General features: G+C 49.3%; 2 protein-coding genes across 2 annotated transcripts in view; one reads left to right on the forward strand and one right to left on the reverse strand.

The window, feature by feature from the left end:
• The window catches only part of LOC137352796 (complement C1q-like protein 3), a 171,088-nt gene that overhangs the window by 103,030 nt on the left and 48,192 nt on the right, over positions 1–19,866 (reverse strand). The gene's annotated exons all lie outside the window — the stretch shown is intronic.
• Positions 1–19,866, forward strand: part of LOC137352684 (IgGFc-binding protein-like) — an 84,534-nt gene that overhangs the window by 32,775 nt on the left and 31,893 nt on the right. The window contains exons 7-10 of the mRNA XM_068018402.1: positions 5,293–5,860; positions 6,585–7,180; positions 13,660–14,230; positions 18,607–18,806. Coding sequence (XP_067874503.1) covers positions 5,293–5,860; positions 6,585–7,180; positions 13,660–14,230; positions 18,607–18,806 — 1,935 coding nt within the window. The remainder of the gene's footprint in view (positions 1–5,292; positions 5,861–6,584; positions 7,181–13,659; positions 14,231–18,606; positions 18,807–19,866) is intronic.

The raw sequence follows: 19,866 nt of genomic DNA on the forward strand, positions 1-19,866 counted from the left end.
AGAGCATTGTGCACACTTCCGGTCTCTATATACCTTGGTTAGACCACACTTGGAGCACTGCGCACAGTTCCAGTCTCCATTGGACCACACTTGGAGCACTGTGCACAGTTCTGGTCTCTACTGCTGGCATATTCAAAAAGGGATGTAGAGGCATTGGAGAAGATGCAAAAAAGATTCAGAATGGTGGTCCCAGAACTGAGAGGTTAGACTATCAGGAAAGACTGAACAGGCTGGGGCTCTTTTCTCGAGGAAAGAGAAGGCTGATGGGTGACCTGATAGAGGTCTTTAAAATTATGACAGTGAGGGTCTGTAACAGTAACATACATTTGTATAGCACTGTTTACAATGTTAAATACCCAAAGTTATTTCATGGGGTTCACTGGTCTGAACGAACTGGTGAGACGCCAGCAGTATGCTTACAAACTCTCACTTTCAAATCCTTCAATAGCCTCCTCGCCCCCTCCCTATCTCAGTAACCTCATCCAGTCCCTACTAACCCTCCCTATCTCAGTAACCTCATCCAGTCCCAACAACCCTCCCTATCTCAGTAACCTCATCCAGTCCCTACAACCCTCCCTATCTCAGTAACCTCATCCAGTCCCTACAACCCTCCCTATCTCAGTAACCTCCTCCAGTCCCTACAACCCTCCCTATCTCAGTAACCTCATCCAGTCCCTACAACCCTCCCTATCTCAGTAACCTCATCCAGTCCCTACAACCCTCCCTATCTCAGTAACCTCATCCAGTCCCTACAACCCTCCCTATCTCAGTAACCTCATCCAGTCCCTACAACCCTCCCTATCTCAGTAACCTCATCCAGTCCCTACAACCCTCCCTATCTCAGTAACCTCATCCAGTCCCTACAACCCTCCCTATCTCAGTAACCTCATCCAGTCCCTACAACCCTCCCTATCTCAGTAACCTCATCCAGTCCCTACAACCCTCCCTATCTCAGTAACCTCATCCAGTCCCTACAACCTTCCCTATCTCAGTAACCTCATCCAGTCCCTACAACCCTCCCTATCTCAGTAACCTCATCCAGTCCCTACAACCCTCCCTATCTCAGTAACCTCATCCAGTCCCTACAACCCTCCCTATCTCAGTAACCTCATCCAGTCCCTACAACCCTCCCTATCTCAGTAACCTCATCCAGTCCCTACAACCCTCCCTATCTCAGTAACCTCATCCAGTCCCTACAACCCTCCCTATCTCAGTAACCTCATCCAGTCCCTACAACCCTCCCTATCTCAGTAACCTCATCCAGTCCCTACAACCCTCCCTATCTCAGTAACCTCCTCCAGTCCCTACAACCCTCCCTATCTCAGTAACCTCATCCAGTCCCAACCACCCTCCCTATCTCAGTAACCTCATCCAGTCCCAACAACCCTCCCTATCTCAGTAACCTCATCCAGTCCGTACAACCCTCCCTATCTCAGTAACCTCCTCCAGTCCCAACAACCCTCCCTATCTCAGTAACCTCCTCCAGTCCCAACAACCTTCCCTATCTCAGTAACCTCATCCAGTCCCAACCACCCTCCCTATCTCAGTAACCTCATCCAGTCCCGACAACCCTCCCTATCTCAGTAACCTCATCCAGTCCCTACAACCCTCCCTATCTCAGTAACCTCATCCAGTCCCTACAACCCTCCCTATCTCAGTAACCTCATCCAGTCCCTACAACCCTCCCTATCTCAGTAACCTCATCCAGTCCCTACAACCCTCCCTATCTCAGTAACCTCATCCAGTCCCTACAACCCTCCCTATCTCAGTAACCTCCTCCAGTCCCTACAACCCTCCCTATCTCAGTAACCTCATCCAGTCCCAACCACCCTCCCTATCTCAGTAACCTCATCCAGTCCCTACAACCCTCCTTATCTCAGTAACCTCCTCCAATCCCTACAACCCTCCCTATCTCAGTAACCTCATCCAGTCCCAACCACCCTCCCTATCTCAGTAACCTCATCCAGTCCCTACAACTCTCCCTATCTCAGTAACCTCCTCCAGTCCCTACAACCCTCCCTATCTCAGTAACCTCATCCAGTCCGTACAACCCTCCCTATCTCAGTAACCTCCTCCAGTCCCAACAACCCTCCCTATCTCAGTAACCTCCTCCAGTCCCTACAACCCTCCCTATCTCAGTAACCTCCTCCAGTCCCTACAACCCTCCCTATCTCAGTAACCTCATCCAGTCCCTACAACCCTCCCTATCTCAGTAACCTCCTCCAGTCCCAACAACCCTCCCTATCTCAGAAACCTCCTCCAGTCCTGACAACCTTCCCTATCTCAGTAACCTCATCCAGTCCTTACAACCCTCCCTATCTCAGTCACCTCATCCAGTCCCTACAACCCTCCCTATCTCAGTAACCTCCTCCAGTCCCTACAACCCTCCCTATCTCAGTAACCTCATCCAGTCCCTACAACCCTCCCTATCTCAGTAACCTCCTCCAGTCCCTACAACCCTCCCTATCTCAGTAACCTCATCCAGTCCCAACCACCCTCCCTATCTCAGTAACCTCCTCCAGTCCCTACAACCTTCCCTATCTCAGTAACCTCATCCAGTCCCAACCACCCTCCCTATCTCAGTAACCTCCTCCAGTCCCTACAACCTTCCCTATCTCAGTAACCTCATCCAGTCCTTACAACCCTCCCTATCTCTGGAACATCATCCAGTCCCTACAACCCTCCCTATCTCAGTAACCTCCTCCAGCCACTACAACCCTCCCTATCTCAGTAACCTCATCCAGTCCCAACCACCCTCCCTATCTCAGTAACCTCCTCCAGTCCCTACAACCTTCCCTATCTCAGTAACCTCATCCAGTCCCAACCACCCTCCCTATCTCAGTAACCTCCTCCAGTCCCTACAACCTTCCCTATCTCAGTAACCTCATCCAGTCCTTACAACCCTCCCTATCTCTGGAACATTATCCAGTCCCTACAACCCTCCCTATCTCAGTAACCTCCTCCAGCCACTACAACCCTCCCTATCTCAGTAACCTCCTCCAGTCCCGACAACCCTCCCTATCTCAGTAACCTCCTCCAGTCCCAACAACCCTCCCTATCTCAGTAACCTCATCCAGTCCCTACAACCCTCCCTATCTCAGTAACCTCCTCCAGTCCCAACAACCCTCCCTATCTCAGTAACCTCATCCAGTCCCTACAACCCTCCCTATCTCAGTAACCTCCTCCAGTCCGTACAACCCTCCCTATCTCAGTAACCTCCTCCAGTCCGTACAACCCTCCCTATCTCAGTAACCTCCTCCAGTCCGTACAACCCTCCCTATCTCAGTAACCTCCTCCAGTCCGTACAACCCTCCCTATCTTAGTAACCTCCTCCAGTCCCAACAACCCTCCCTATCTCAGTAACCTCCTCCAGTCCCAACAACCCTCCCTATCTCAGTAACCTCCTCCAGTCCGTACAACCCTCCCTATCTCAGTAACCTCCTCCAGTCCCAACAACCCTCCCTATCTCAGTAACCTCATCCAGTCCCTACAACCCTCCCTATCTCAGTAACCTCCTCCAGTCCCAACAACCCTCCCTATCTCAGTAACCTCATCCAGTCCCAACAACCCTCCCTATCTCAGTAACCTCCTCCAGTCCCAACAACTCTCCCTATCTCAGTAACCTCATCCAGTCCCAACAACCCTCCCGATCTCAGTAACCTCATCAGTCCCTACAGCCCTCCCTATCTCAGTAACCTCCTCCAGTCCCAACAACCCTCCCTATCTCTGTAACATCATCCAGTCCCTACAGCCCTCCCTATCTCAGTAACCTCCACCAGCCCCTACAACCCTCCCTATCTCAGTAACCTCCTCCAGCCCCTGCAACCCTCCCTATCTGAGTAACCTCCTCCAGTCCGAACAACCCTCCCTATCTCTGTAACTTCCCCCAGCCCCTACAACCCTCCCTATCAGTAACCTCCTCCAGCCCCAACAACCCTCCCTATCTCAGTAACCTCCTCCAGCCCCTACAACCCTCCCTATCTCAGTAACCTCCTCCAGTCCCAACAACCCTCCCTATCTCTGTAACCTCCTCCAGCCCCAACAACCCTCCCTATCTCAGTAACCTCCTCCAGTCTATGCAACCCTCGCTATCTCAGTAACCTCCTCCAGTCCCTACAACCCTCCCTATCTCAGTAACCTCATCCAGTCCCTCCAATCCTCCCTATCTCAGTAACCTCCTCCAGTCCCTACAACCCTCCCTATCTCAGTAACCTCATCCAGTCCCTCCAATCCTCCCTATCTCAGTAACCTCATCCAGTCCCTACAACCCTCCCGATCTCAGTAACCACCTCCAGCCCCAACAACACTCGCTATCTCAGTAACTTCCCCGAGCCCCAACAACCCTCCCTATCTCAGTAACATCATCCAGTCCCTACAACCCTCCCAATCTCAGTAACCTCCCCCAGCCCCAACAACCCTCCCTATCTCAGTGACCTCCTCCAGTCCCTACAACCCTCCCTATCTCAGTCACCTCCACCAGCCCCAACAACCCTCCCTATCTCAGAAACATCCGCCAGCCTCAACAACCCTCCCTATCTCTGTAACATCATCCAGTCCCGACAACCCTCCCAATCTCAGTAACCTCATCCAGTCCCTGCAACCCTCCCTATCTCAGTAACCTCCTCCAGTCCCAACAACCCTCCCTATCTCAGTAACCTCATCCAGTCTCTACAACCCTCCCTATCTCAGTAATCTCATCAGTCCCTACAGCCCTCCCTATCTCAGTAACCTCCTCCAGTCCCTACAACCCTCCCTATCTCTGTAACATCATCCAGTCCCAACAACCCTCCCTATCTCTGTAACATCATCCAGTTCCTACAACCCTCCCTATCTCTGTAACCTCCTCCAGCCTCTACAACCCTCCGAGATCTCTGCGCTCCTCCAATTCCGGCCTCTTGCACATTCCCCGATTTCCATCACTCCACCATTGGTGGCCGTGCCTTCAGCTGCCTGAGCCCTAAGCTCTGGAATTTCCTCCCTAAACCTCTCCGCCCCTCTCTCTCCTCCTTTAAGACGCTCCTCAAAACCGACCTCTCTGACCGAGCTTTTGGTGGCCTGTCCTCATATCTCCTTATATGGTTCGGGGTGAAATTTTGCCTGATTTACGCTTCTTGGGACATTTTACATGCAATAAAGGTGCTAGATTAATGCAAGATTTTGCGCCACTGCGGTTGAGTCAGTTCACTCCTGTCGTAATGAACAAGTACGAAACTCATAAGATGAATGTAAGGACTGAACATTGTGGAAGCTTTGTCTACAGCTCAGTAACACTAGTGGTCTCCAATCTAACAGGTGAATGGAGTTTTGGTGAATTTGCCCTATTCCCTCGAGGATTCTAAGATCAGCATCTACAAGAGTGGGCGAGGAGCCACGCTGGAAGCGGACTTTGGGATGCGAGTGACGTACGATTGGCGCAGCCGTATCACCGTCACCCTTCCCAGCACCTACGCGAGTGCCGTGTGTGGACTCTGCGGAGACTTTGATGGGAACAGTAAAAATGACCTGAAGACCAAGAATGGAGAGGTGGTGTCGAGCCTGGCCAAGTTTGGAGAGAGCTGGCAAGTGGACACCACACCGGGCTGCACCAATGAGTGCAAGGGAAAGTGCCCAGAGTGCGACATTGTGGCTAAACGACGGTACGAAACCCCAGAGTTCTGCGGCAGAATACTGGATCGCAAAGGACCATTCCGAGACTGCCTGGAGCACGTGAGCCCCGACGACTACTTTGATGATTGCGTGTATGACTCCTGCCTTTACAAGGGACACCAGACAGTGCTGTGTCAGGCAGTGGCCAGTTACTCAGCTGCATGCCAGGATGCCGGAGCGCCTGTTTACCAATGGCGAAGCAAGAGATTCTGCCGTAAGTACCAGGAACCAGGCTCGCGCTTGTTCTGCATCTGTAATGTCGCATAAACGTTCACAGGAGGCAGAAATCTGACCCCGAACTATATAAGCGGATATTAGGGCAGGTGAGGAAAAGTTTTGTCAAAGGGATCGGTTTTTAAGGAGCATCTTAAAGGAGGAGAGAGAGAGAGAGGTGGAGAGGTTTAGGGAGGGAATTCCAGAGCTTAGGACCCCAGGCAGCTGAAAGCACGGCCGCCAATGGTGGAGCGATGGGAATCGAGGGATGGGCAAGAGGGCGGAATTGGAGGAGTGCAGACAGAAATATTGAGGACGTAAGAGGGAGGGAAAGAATGCGAGACATGGGGGGGGGGTGGAAGGGAGGATGGAGAGGGATAGAAGAGCGAGAGAGCGAAACACAGGGTGGAGAGAGGGAGAAAATGGGGAGTGTGAGAGGGAGAGAAAGAGAAAAGATGGTGAGGAGGTAGATAGGATGGGAGAGAGAAATGGGGAGGGAGAGAGAAAGGGGTGAGAGAGAGAGAGAAGGGGGTGAGTAGATGGAGAGATGGCGAGGGGACGAGCGAGAGGGATGAGGAGGAAGAGAGTGATGTGGGGAGGGAGAGATGGAGGGTTAAAGAGTTGTTACTTGAGACTCCGTTGATTGAAGCTGTGACAATGTGGCTGTTGGGAGGGATGTGTTGGAATGTAATTGAAGCCCCTTTCTTTGTGTTTGTGTCTTGCAGCCATGGTGTGCCCAGAGAACAGCCATTATGAAGTGTGTGCTAGTGGTTGCCCAGTCTCGTGTGGCACACTGTCTGAACCAGCTGGGTGCACTGCCTCCTGCGCTGAGGGGTGCCAGTGTGATGATGGCTTTGTCCTGAGCGGGGACCAGTGCGTTCCTCTAGCCCACTGCGGGTGTCTGTACCAGGGTGCGTACTACAAGTCAGGCCAGGTGTTCTACCCCAGCGGGAAGTGCAGTGAGCGGTGCACGTGTGAGGACGGAGGGGCCGTGAGCTGCCAGAAGGTCAAGTGCGGCAAGTACGAGGAGTGCAAGGTGGTGAACGGTGAGCAAGGGTGCCATGCGGTGGGGGTGGGGACCTGCACTGCCGCTGGAGACCCCCACTACCTCTCGTTCGATGGGCGGGCCTTCGATTTCCAGGGGACGTGTACCTACACCCTGGCCCAAGTGTGCGAGAAGGAAGATCGCCTGCCGAAGTTCACCGTCAACGTTGAGAACGAAAGCTATGGCAACGGCAAGGTGGCAGTCACCAGGCTGGTGGAGGTGGAGGCACACGGTTATAAACTGATCCTGGAGCAGAAGGTGCACTCGAAGGTGAAGGTAAGAGGAAACCCTGGTGCACGTCCTCAGACACTCCACCAGGAAGAGGCCATTCAGCCCCCTCGATCCTGTTACACAGGAACAGGAGGAGGCCATTCAGCCCCCTCGAGCCTGTTAAAAAGGAACTGGAGGAAGCCATTCAGCCCCTCGAGACTGTTACACAGGAACAGGAGGAGGCCATTCAGCCCCTCGAGACTGTTACACAGGAACAGGAGGCCCATTCAGCCCCTCTCGAGCCTGTTACACAGGAACAGGAGGAGGCCCATTCAGCCCCTCTCGAACCTGTTACACAGGAACAGGAGGAGGCCCATTCAGCCCCTCGAGCCTGTTTCTTCATTCAATTAGATCATGCCTGATCGATATCTTAACTCCATCTACCCACGTTGGTTCTGTAACCCTTAATCCACTTAACCAACAAAAATCCATCAATCTCAGTTTTGAAATTTTCAATTGCCCCCCGCCCTTGATAGCTTTTTTGGGGGAAAAGAGTTCCAGATTTCCATTCTTCTTTGTGTGAAGAAGTGCTTCCTGACATCACCCTGAATGCCTTCCTGAGGGGCGGTGCCCAGAACTGGACACAGTTACTTCAGATGGAGACTAACCAGAGCTTTATGTAACCAAAGCATCCCTTCCACCCCTTTATATTCCAGTCCCATTGAGGTAAAGGCCAATATCCCTTTGGAATTGATTGTTGTACCAAACATTACTCTGGGCCATCGTCCATCATATGACCTCCATCCTCAAATTGTGTCCTTCCCCCCACCCAAACACACACACCTGCCATTGGTGGCCTGACAGGTTTATCCTTTCAAGCCTCACTTTCCCAGCCAATCAGCAAGTGAACAGACTCTCCATTCTCTGATTGGTTGACTTGACTGTCAATCAACACCTCTATTCCCCGTCACATTTGATAATTTTAAAATTAATGGATGAAATTGTTGTTAACACCCCTGTCAGCTCTATAATTACAGGCATAGAGTACAGAAGCAAGGAAGTTATGATAAACCTCTATAAAACACTGGTTCGGCTTCAACTAGAGTATTGTGTCCGGTTCTGGGCACCACACTTTAGGAAGGATGTAAAGGTTTGAGTGAGAGTGCAGAAAAGATTCAAGAGAATGGTTCCAGGGTTGAGCGACTTCAGTTACATGGATAGACTGGAGAAGCTGGGGCTGTTCTCCTTGGAGAGGAGAGGGTTGAGAGGAGATTTGATAGAGGTGTTGAAGTACATGAGGGGTCTGGACAGAGTAAATAGAGAGAAACTGTTCCCATTGGTGGAAGGGTTAAGAACCAGAGAACTCCAATTTAAGGCGATTGGCAAAAGAAACAATAGTGACATGAGGAAAAACCTTTTCATAGAAACCATAAAAATATTATGGAACAGAAAGAGACCATTCAGCCCATCGTGCCTGCGCTGGCTGAAAAAACTAGCCGCCCAATCCAATCCCACCTTCCAGCACCTGGTCCATAGCCTTGCAGGTTACAGCACGTCAGGTGCAGGTCCAGATACCTGTTAAATGAGTTGAGGGTTTCTGCCTCCACCACCGATCCAGGCAGTGAATTCCAGACACCCACCACCCTCTGGGTGAAAAAGCTTTTCCTCATGTTCCCTCTAATCCTTCTACTAATCACCTTAAATCTGTGCCCCCTGGTAATTAACTTCTCCTTCCTGTCTACTCTATCCAGGCTTCTCATAATATTGTACAACTCAATTAAGTCACCCCTTAGCCTCCTCTGTTCGAAGGAAAACGACCCTCGCCTATCCAATTTTCCCTCGTAGCTGCAATTTTCAAGCCCTGGCAACATTTTTGTAAATCTCTTCTGTACTCTCTCCAGAGCAATTATTTCCTCCCTGTAATGTGAGCAGAACTGTACACAATACCCAGCCGTGGCCTAACCAGTGTTTTATACAGTTCCAGCATTACATCCCTGCTTTTGTATTCCATACCTCGGTCAATAAAGGAAAGCATTCCATGTGCCTTCTTCACCACTCTATCTACCTGTCCTGTCACCTTCAGGGACCTGTGGACATGCACTCCAAGATGTCTCACTTCTTCTACCTCTCTCAATATCCTCCCGTTTATTGTATAATTTCCCTTGCTTTATTTGCCCTCCCCAAATGCATTAATCTCACACTTCTCCGGATTGAATTCCATTTGCCACTTTTCCACCCACTCAACCAAACCATTGATAACATTCTGGAGTCGGCAGTTATCCTCTTCACTATCAACTAGACGGCCAATTTTTGTGTCATCTGCAAATTTCCCAATCATGCCTCCCACATTTAAGTCCAAATCATTGACAGATACCACAAATAGCAAGGTACCCAACACTGAGCCCTGTGGAACGCCACTTGAAACCGCTTTCCATTCGCATAATCATTCCTCGACCATTACCCTTTGTTTCCTGACACTGAGCCAATTTTGAATCCAATTCGCCACATTCCCCTGTATCCCATGGGCTTTTACTTTTCTGACCATTCTGCCATGTGGGACCTTGTCAAATACCTTACTAAAATCCATGTAGACAACATCCACTGCACTACCCTCATCAATCCTCCTTGTTACTTCCTCAAAAAATTCAATTACATACAAACAGACGAATTAGGAGCAGGAGTAGACCACTCGGCCCCTCGAGCCTGCTCCGCCATTCAGTAAGTTCATGGCTGAACAGATTACTCCATGTTTCCACATACCCCCGATAACCTTCCACCCCCTTGCTTATCAGGAATATATCTACCTCTGCCTGAAAAACTATTCAAAGACTCTGCTTCCAGCCCTTATTTTTAAACAGTGACCCCTAGTTCTAGATTCTCCCCAAGGGGAAACATCATTTCCACATACACCCTGTCAAGACCCCTCAGGAACTCATATGTTAGTAAGACACGACCTTCCCTTAACAAATCCATGGTGACTATCCCTGATTAATCTGTGCCTTTCGAAGTGACAGTTTCTCCTCTCTCTCAGAATTAATTCTAATAATTTTACCACCACTGAGGTCAGACGGAGCGGCCTATAATTATTTGGTCTATCCCTGGCAGCCTTTTTAAACAATAGTATAAGGTTTGCAGACCTCCAATCCTCTGGCACCTCGCCTGTATTTAGTGAGGATGTGAAGATGATCCTCAGAGCATCTGCTAATTCCTCCCTGGCTTCCTTTAACAGCCTGGGATACAATCCATCCGGCCCTGGTGATTTATCCACTTTCAAGGATGTCAGACCCTCTGGTACTTCCTCTCTCATTATGCTAATCGTATCTAATATTTCACACTCCTCCTCCTAAACTCCAATATCTATATCATCCCTCTCCTTTGTGAAGACAGCGACAAAATCCTGCCCATATCTTCTGCATCCACATATGTTACCTTGTACATCTCTGATAGGCCCTACCCTTTCCTTAGTTATCCTCTTGCTCTTAATGTACTGATAAAACATGGTCACCCACTGCTACTTCATCCACTTGCCCAGCTTCATTTCCTCAGACTAAATCTAGAATTGCGCTCCCTCTCATTGGTCTTGTTAAGTACTGGCTAAAAAATTGTTCTCTTGAATGCAATTGAAGATTTTTGTGCCCTCTGTGCCCTTCACACTGTTTGTATCTCAATTGATATTAGGGTGGTTGAAATCTCCAACTATTATTGCCTTATTGTTTTTGCACTCAGAAATTTGCCTACATATTTGTTCTTCTTTCTCCCTCTCACTATTTGGGGGTCTATCGTACACTCCTAATAGTGTGGCTGTCTTTTTCTTATTTCTGAGCTCAACCCATATGGCCTCATTTGATGATTCATTTAGCATAACATCCCTCCTCACAGCTGTAATTGATTCTTTCACCAATAATGCGACACCCTCTCCTTTTTTAAGCACCCCCCCCCCCCCCCGCTCTCCTGCCCAAAAACTTTCTATCCAGGGGTGTTAAGCTGCCATTTTTGCCCCTCTTTAAGCCAACGGCAGAGAATGACTAAAAGGTTAATCAGGAGAAAGAAATTAGAGTGAGAGGAAGCTAGCTAGAAACGTAAAAACGGATAGCAAGAGTTTCTCCAGGTATTTACAAAGGAAAAGAGTAAGTAAAGTGAGTGTTGGTCCTCTGTAGAATGAGAATGGGAAGCTAATAGCAGATAATAAGGAAAAGGCAGATGAAATGAACAAAAATTTGCTTCTGTCTTCACGAGAGAGGATACAAGAAACATTCCAGTACTAGCTGTAAATCAGGAGGTGGAAGGAAGAGAGGAATTTGGTGAAATTGCAATCACCAGGGAAGCGGTACTGAGCAAAGTAATGGAGCTGTGGGCTGACAAGTCCCTGGGTCCTGATGGAATTCATCCGAGGGTCTTAAAAGAGGTGGCGAATGAAGTAGCAGATGCGTTGGTGTTAATTTTTCAAAATTAGCTAGATTCTGGAATGGTTCCATCAGACTGGAAAGTAGCAAATATAACCCCTCTATTCAAGAAGTAGGGGAGGCAGAAAACAGGTAACTGAAGGCAGTTACTTTAATGTCTGTCATGGGGAAGGTGTTAGAATCGATCATGAAGGAGGCTATAGCTGGGCAATTAGAAAAACTCAAGGTAATCAGGAATAGTCAGCATGGTTTTGTGAAAAGGAAGTCATGTTTAACCAATTTATTGGAGTTCTTTGAAGGAGTAACATGCCCTGTGGATAAAGGGGAGCCCGTAGATATACTGTACTTGGATTTCCAGAAGGCATTTGACAAGGTGCCACATAAAAGGTTATTGTGCAAAGTAGGAGCTCATGGTGTAGTGGATAACATATTAGCAGAAGATTGGCTGGCAGGCAGAAAACAGAGATTATGCATGAATGGATCCTTTTCTGATTGGTAGGATGTGACGAGTGGAGTCCCACAGGGGTCTGTGCTGGACCCTCAACTTTTTACAATTTATATCAATGACTTAGATGAGGGGAACGATGGCATGCTAGCTAAATTTGCAGATGACACCAAGATAAGTAGGAAAGTACGTTGTGAAGAGGACATAAGGAGGTTGCAGACCAGTATAGGTTGAGTGTGTGAGCAAAAAATCTGGCAGATGAAGTATCACCTGGGAAAATGTGAAGTTGTTCACTTTGGCAGGAAGAATAAAAAAGCAGAGTATTACTTAAACAGAGAACGACTACAGTACTCTGAGGTGCAGAGGGATCTAGGTGTTCCAGTGCATCAGTCACAAAAGGTTAGTATGCAGGCACAGCAAGTAATAAAGAAGGCTAATGGAATGCTCTCCTTTGTTAAGAGAGGAATTGAAAATAAAAGTAAGGATATTATGCTTCAGTTATACAGGGCATTGGTGAGGCCACATCTCGAATACTGTGTGCAGTTTTGGTCTCCCTATGTAAGGAAGGATGTAAATGTGTTGGAGGCAGTTCAGAACACGTTTACTGGATTGATACCTGGAATGAGCGGGTTGTCTTATGAGGAAAGGTTGGACAGACTGGGCTTGTTTTCACTGGAGTTTAGAAGAGTGAGGGCAGACTTGATTGAATTTTATAAGATCCTGAACGGTCCTGACAAGGTGGATGTGGAGAGGATGTTTCCTCTTATGGGGGAGTCCAGAACTAGGGGACACGGTTTTAAAATTAGGGGTCGCCCTTTCAGGACAGAGATGAGGAGAAATGTCTTCTCTCAGAGGGTTGTGCGACTCTCAAACTCTCTGCCTCAGAAGGTGGTGGAGGCGGGGTCATTGAATATTTTTAAGATGGTGGTAGACAGATCCTTGTGAGGCAGGGGATAGATGGGAGTGTGGAATTCGAAACACAAACAGTTCAGCCATGATCTTTATTAAATGGTGGAGCAGGCTCGAGGGGTCAAATGGCCTACTTCTGCTCTGAATTTGTATGTATGTTTGTATGTTTCCATTTTATCAATGATATCCTGTTCCCATGTGTCTATCTGTGCCCTCAGCTCATCGGGTTTATTTGCTATACTCCTTGCATTTGAATAAATATCTTTTAACACTGCCAAATTCGTTTGCTGCATACTTTTTAACTTTTGCTTCGTCTGTCTTTCAGTCACTTGCTAATTTTTTGCTCCCTTTTCCTTTCCCTGCCCTGCACCAAGTGTTTAGGAGCTGGAATATACTGCCTGAGAGTGTGGTGGAGGCAGAGTCAATTGTGGCTTTCAAAAGGGAATTGGAAATTATCTGAAGAGAGAACATTTTCAGTGTTACAAAGAAAGGGCTGGGGAGTAGGATTTGTTAACTTGCTTTTACAGAGACCCAGGATGGGCCCAATGGCCTCTTTCTGTGCTGGAACCGGTCTATGATTCTCTGATTTGAGTCCTGGAGATTACACTTGAATTGCTAGGGATGTTCCAGGAGACCTCTGTGGAAAGAGGGGAGGGTATGGGTGGGGTGGCAGTGATCCCTAGCATTAGGTCAATACTCAGGCTTCAGTGAGAGTTGGGTGTGATTGGATTGTGCGGAGTATTTATTTGGGCAAGGAACGTCTTCATCACTGTCTCTTCTGTTTGAAGTTGAATGGAGTCCTGAATAATCTGCCTTTGACACTGGACAACGGCAAAATCCGGGCCTACCAACACGGCAACAAGGCAGTGATCGAAACGGACTTTGGCCTGGTGGTCAGCTACGATCTGACGTACTACGTGGTGGTCACTGTCCCCGGGAACTACAGGGAGAAGATGTGCGGCCTGTGCGGTAACTTCAACAGCAAGAAGCAAGACGAGTTCAAGCTGCGCGACGGCACGGTGACGCGGGACGTGACGGAGTTCGGCAAGAGCTGGAGGGTCTTCTTCCAGGGGGCAAAGTGCAACGCTGGCTGTGGCAACCAGTGTCCTGTCTGCGAGCCCAAGAAATTGGCGGTCTTCAAAAAGGGCAATTACTGTGGATTCCTCAACTCTGCCAGCAGTCCTCTCGCAGCCTGTCACACGGTGGTCAACCCCAAACAGTTCTACCTCGACTGCCTCTACGATACGTGCCAGTCAAATGGTGACAACAGGGTGCTCTGTGACAGTATCCAGGCGTACGTGGAAGCCTGCCAGGCACAGAAAGTCAACCTTAAAGCATGGAGAAGCGAATCATTCTGTCGTAAGTCTGAGAAACTATATTATTACTTCTGTCCAATGAGGTCTGAGCTTCTCTTTTCTTTTATTTTCAATTTTTCCGCCCCATTGGCAGCCGTGCCTTCAGCTGCCTGGACCCTAAGCTCTGAAATTCCCTCCCTAAATCTCTCCACCTCTCTCTCTCTCTCCTCCTTTAATACGCTCCTTAAAACCGACCTCTTTGACCGAACTTTTGGTCGCGTGTCCAAAGATCTCCTCATGTGGCTTGGGGTCAAATTTCTGCCTAATTTACACTCCTGTGATGCACCTTGGGATATTTTACTAATTAAAGGCACTATACAAATGCACATTGTTGTGTTTCAGAGATGGTGCTACCATTGAAATACACTATTATCACTTTCCATAATCCTTTAACTTTTAATCACAAGATTTGTGTTAATAGTTGGAATTATATAGTAGAATGTAAGACTACCTCAGCAGCAAGACAAAGATCAGCAATGTTGGGACGAGTAGGTGTAAAAGATGAAAGAAGACGAGGCACATTCTCCCTGGTGTTCTGGGGACATTATATCCCTCGACCGACATCTCATTAAAAAAGAAACGAAAGCCAGATTAAATGGGGAGTCTGCATCCAGGCTTCATGTGGGATCTGGCTTTTTAAAAATTCTTGCATGGGATGTAGGCGACACTGGCCAGGCCAGCATTTATTGCCCATCCCGAATTGCCCCTTGAGATGGTGGTGGTGAGCTGCCTTCTTGAACCGCTGCAGTCCATGTGGGGTAGGTACACCCACAGTGCTGTTAGGAAGGGAGTTCCAGGATTTTGACCCAGTGACAGTGAAGGAACAGCGATATAGTTCCAAGTCAGGATGGTGTGTGACTTGGAGGGGAACTTGCAGGTGTGGTGTTCCCATGTATTGGCTGCCCTTGTCCTTCTAGTTGGTAGAGGTCGCGGGTTTGGAAGGTGCTGTCTGTGGAGCCTTGGTGCATTGCTGCAGTGCATCTTGGAGATGGTACACACTGCTGCCACTGTGCGTTGGTGGTGGAGGGAGTGAATGTTTGTAGATGGGGTGCCAATCAAGCGGGCTGCTTTGTCCTGGATGGTGTCGAGCTTCTTGAGTGTTGTTGGAGCTGCACCCATCCAGGCAAGTGGAGAGTATTCCATCACACTCCTGACTTGTGCCTTGTAGATGGTGGACAGGCTTTGGGGAGTCAGGAGGTGAGTTACTTGCCAGAGGATTCCTAGCCTCTGTCCTGCTCTTGTAGCCACGGTATTTATATGGCTACTCAAGTTCAGTTTCTGGTCAATGGTAGCCCCTAGGATGTTGATAATGGGGCATTCAGCGATGGTAATGCCGTTGAATGTCAAGGGGAGATGGTTAGATTCTCTCTTGTTGGAGATGGTCATTGCCTGGCACTTGTGTGGCGCGAATGTTACTTGCCACTTATCAGCCCAAGCCTGGATATTGTCCAGGTCTTGCTGTGTTTCTACACTGACTGCTTCAGTATCTGAGGAGTCACGAATGGTGCTGAACATTGTGCAATCATCACTTTATGATTGAAGGAAGGTCATTGATGAAGCAGCTGAAGATGGTTGGGCCCAGGACACTACCCTGAGAAACTCCTGCAGTGATGTCCTGGAGCTGAGATGATTGACCTCCAACAACCACAACTATCTTGCTTTGTGCTCGGTATGACTCCAGCCAGTGGAGGGTTTTCCCCCTGATTCCCATTGACCTCAGTTTTACTCGGGCTCCTTTATGCCATACTCGGTCAAATGCTGCCTTGATGTCAAGGGCAGTCACTCTCACCTCACCTCTTGAGTTCAGCTCTTTGTCCATGTTTGACCCAAGGCTGTAATGAAGTCAGGAGCTGAGTGGCCTTGGCGGAACCCAAACTGAACGTCACTGAGCAGGTTATTGCTCAGCAAGTGCCGCTTGATGGCACTGTTGATGACACCTTCTATCACTTTACTGATGATTGAGAGTAGGCTGATGGAGCAGTAATTGGCCGGGTTGGACTTGTCCTGCTTTTTGTGTACAGGACATACCTGGGCAATTTTCCACATTGCAGGGTAGATGCCATTGTTGTAGCTGTACTGCAACAGCTTGGCTAGAGGCGCCGCAAGTTCTGGAGCACAGGTCTTCAGTACTATTGCCGGAATATTGTCAGGGCCCATCGCCTTTGCACTATCCAGTGCCTTCAGTTGTTTCTCGATATCATGCGGAATGAATCGAATTGGCTGAAGTCTGGCATCTGTGATGCTGGGGACTTCAGGAGGAGGCCGAGATGGATCATCAACTCGGCACTCTGGCTGAAGATTGTTGCAAATGCTTCAGCCTTATCTTTCGCACTGATGTGCTGGGTTCCCCCATCATTGAGGATGGGGATATTTGTGGAGCCACCTCTTCCAGTTAGTTGTTTAATTGTCCACCACCATTCACGGCTGGATGTGGCAGGACTGCAGAGCTTCGATCTGATCCGTTGGTGATGAGATGTCGTAGCTCTATTTATCGCATGCTGCTTACGCAGTTTGGCATGCAAGTAGTCCTGGGTTGCAGCTTCACCAGGTTTACACCTCATTTTGAGGTATGCCTGGTGCTGCTCGTGGCATGCCCTCCTGCACTCTTCATTGAACCAGGGTTGGTTTCCTGGCTTGATGGTAATGGTAGAGTGGGGGATATGCCGGGCCATGAAGTTACAGATTGTGGTTGAGTACAATTCTGCTGCTGCTGATGGCCCACAGCGCCTCATGGATCCCCAGTTTTGCATTAGATCTGTTCGAAATCTATCCCATTTAGCACGGTGATAGTGCCACACAACACGATGGAGGGTCTCCTCAATGTGAAGGCGGTACTTAGTCTCCAAAAGGACTGTGTGGTGGTCACTCCTACCAATACTGTCATGGACAGAAGCATCTGAGGCAGGCAGATTGGTGAGGACGAGGCCAAGTATGTTTTTCCCTCGTGTTGGTTCCCCCACCACCTGCCGCATTCTCCTTTCTGTCTTTTAGGGCTCGGTCAGTAGTTTCGTTTTTTTTAGTTTAGTTTAGAGATACAGCACTGAAACAGGCCCTTCGGCCCACCGAGTCTGTGCCGACCATCAACCACCCATTTATACTAATGCTACACTCATTCCATATTCCTACCACATCCCCTCCTGTCCCTATATTTCCCTACCACCTACCTACACTCGGGGCAATTGCTAATGGCCAATTTACCTATCAACCTGCAAGTCTTTGGCATGTGGGAGGAAACCGGAGCACCCGGAGGAAACCCACGCAGACACAGGGAGAACTTGCAAACTCCACACAGGCAGTACCCAGAATTGAACCCGGGTCACTGGAGCTGTGAGGCTGCGGTGCTAACCACTGCGCCACTGTGCCGCCGAGCCACTCTTGATGATGGACACTGAAGTCCCCCACCCAGAGTACATTTTGTGCCCTTGCCACCCTCAGTGCTTCCTCCAAGTGGTGTTCAACATGGAGGAGTACTGAGCCATCAGCTGAGGGAGGGCATTAGGTGGTAATCAGTAGGAGGTTACCTTGCCCATGTTTGACCTGATGCCATGAGACTTCATGGGGTCTGGAGTCGATGTTGAGGACTTCCAGGAAAACTCCCTCCCTACTGTATACCACTGTGCCACCACCTCTGGGAGAGGACATACCCGTGGATGGTGATGGCAGTGTCTGTAAGGTATGATTCCGTGAGTATGACAATGTCAGGCTGTTGCTTGACTAGTCTGTGGGGCAGCTCTCCCAACTTTGGCACAAGCCCCCAGATGTTAGTAAGGAGGACTTTGCAGGGTCGACAGGGCTGGGTTTGCCGTAGTCGTTTCCGGTGCCGAGGTCGATGCCGGGTGGTCCGCCCGGTTTCATTCCTTTTTATTGACTTCGTAGCGGTTAGGTACAACTGAGTGGCTTGCTAGGCCATTTCAGAGGGCATGTAAGAGTTAACCACATTGTTGTGGGTCTGGAGTCACATGTAGGCCAGACCAGGTAAAGACAGCAGATTTACTTCCAAAAAGGACATTAGTGAACCAGATGGGTTTTTACAACAATTGACAATGGTTTCATGGCCATCATTAGACTAGCTTTTAATTCCAGATTTTTTTATTAATTAAATTCAAATTCCACCTTCTGCTGTGGTGGGATTCGAACCCATGTCCCCAGAGAAGTACCCTGGGTCTCTGGGTTATTAGTCCAGTGATAATACCACTACGCCACCGCCTACCCTGGCTGTGCAGAAAGTGACTGATAACAGTAACAAAAGCCACTGCGAGACGCTTTGAGAAATCCTTGAATTACTTGCATTAAAGGGAGGCCTCGTTATTCTTCACGGTGGAATTTCTGCCGGTTTTCCATGACTCTCTTGACCTGTTTTTATTGGGACGTTGCCCACAGCAATGAAGTGTCCAGCGAACAGCCACTACGAGGTGTGTGCCGACACCTGTGCTACTACCTGTGCCGGGATTACGGACCAGTCCAAATGCCCCGACACCTGCTCTGAGGGATGCCAGTGTGACGACGGTTATTTCGTAGACGGAGATCAGTGTGTTCCCATCGAGAATTGTGGCTGTTTCGAGAATGGCCACTATTACCAGGTAGGCTCTGCTGTTGTGTCACGTTACGTGTCCACTTGACAACCCGTCTTTGTTTGTGTCCCAGTAATATCAGAGCACTGCACTGTCGGAGGGTCAGTACTGAGGGAGCACCACACTGTCGGAGGGTCAGTACTGAGGGAGTGCTGCACTGTCGGAGAGTCAGTACTGAGGGAGTGCTGCACTGCCGGAGGGTCAATACTGAGGGAGTGCCGTACTGTCGGAGGGTCAGTACTGAGGGAGTGCTGCACTGTCGGAGGGTCAGTATTGAGGGAGTGCTGCACAGCCGGAGGGTCAGTACTGAGGGAGTGCTGCACTGCCGGAGGGTCAGTACTGAGGGAGTGCTGCACTGCCATCGGGTCAATACTGAGGGAGCACTGCACAGTTGGAATGCCGGTACTGAGGAAGCGCTGCACTGTCAGAGGGTCAGTACTGGGGGAATGCTGCACTGCATACAGACTGACACACTCCTGGGGATACCCTCTCGAATCTGACACACTCTGGGGATACCCTATCCATACTGACAAATGCCTGGGGATACCCTCTTCATACTGACACACTCCTGGGAAAACCCTCTCGATACTGACACACTCCTGGGGATACCCTGTCCACACTGACACACTCATGGGGATACCCTCTCAATACCACTGACGCACTCCTGGGGATACCCTCTCAATACTGACATACTCCTGGGGATATCCTCCTGATACTGACACACTCCTGGGGATATCCTCCTGATACTGACACACTCCTGGGGATACTCTGTCCACAATGACATACGCCTGGGGATATCCTCCCACTAAGAACATACTCCTGGGAATACCCTCTCAATACTGACACACTCCTGGGGATACCCTCTCAATACTGACACACTCCTGGGGATATCCTCTCAATACTGACACACTCCTGGGGATACCCTCTTCATACTGACACACTCCTGGGGATACCCTGTCTGTACTGACACTCTCCTGGGGATACCCTCCTGATACTGACACACTCCTGGGGATATCCTCTCAATACTGACACACTCCTGGGGATACCCTCTTCATACTGACACACTCCT

Source organism: Heterodontus francisci, chromosome 39 (assembly GCF_036365525.1).
Source record: "Heterodontus francisci isolate sHetFra1 chromosome 39, sHetFra1.hap1, whole genome shotgun sequence".
Taxonomy (NCBI): Eukaryota; Metazoa; Chordata; class Chondrichthyes; order Heterodontiformes; family Heterodontidae; genus Heterodontus; species Heterodontus francisci.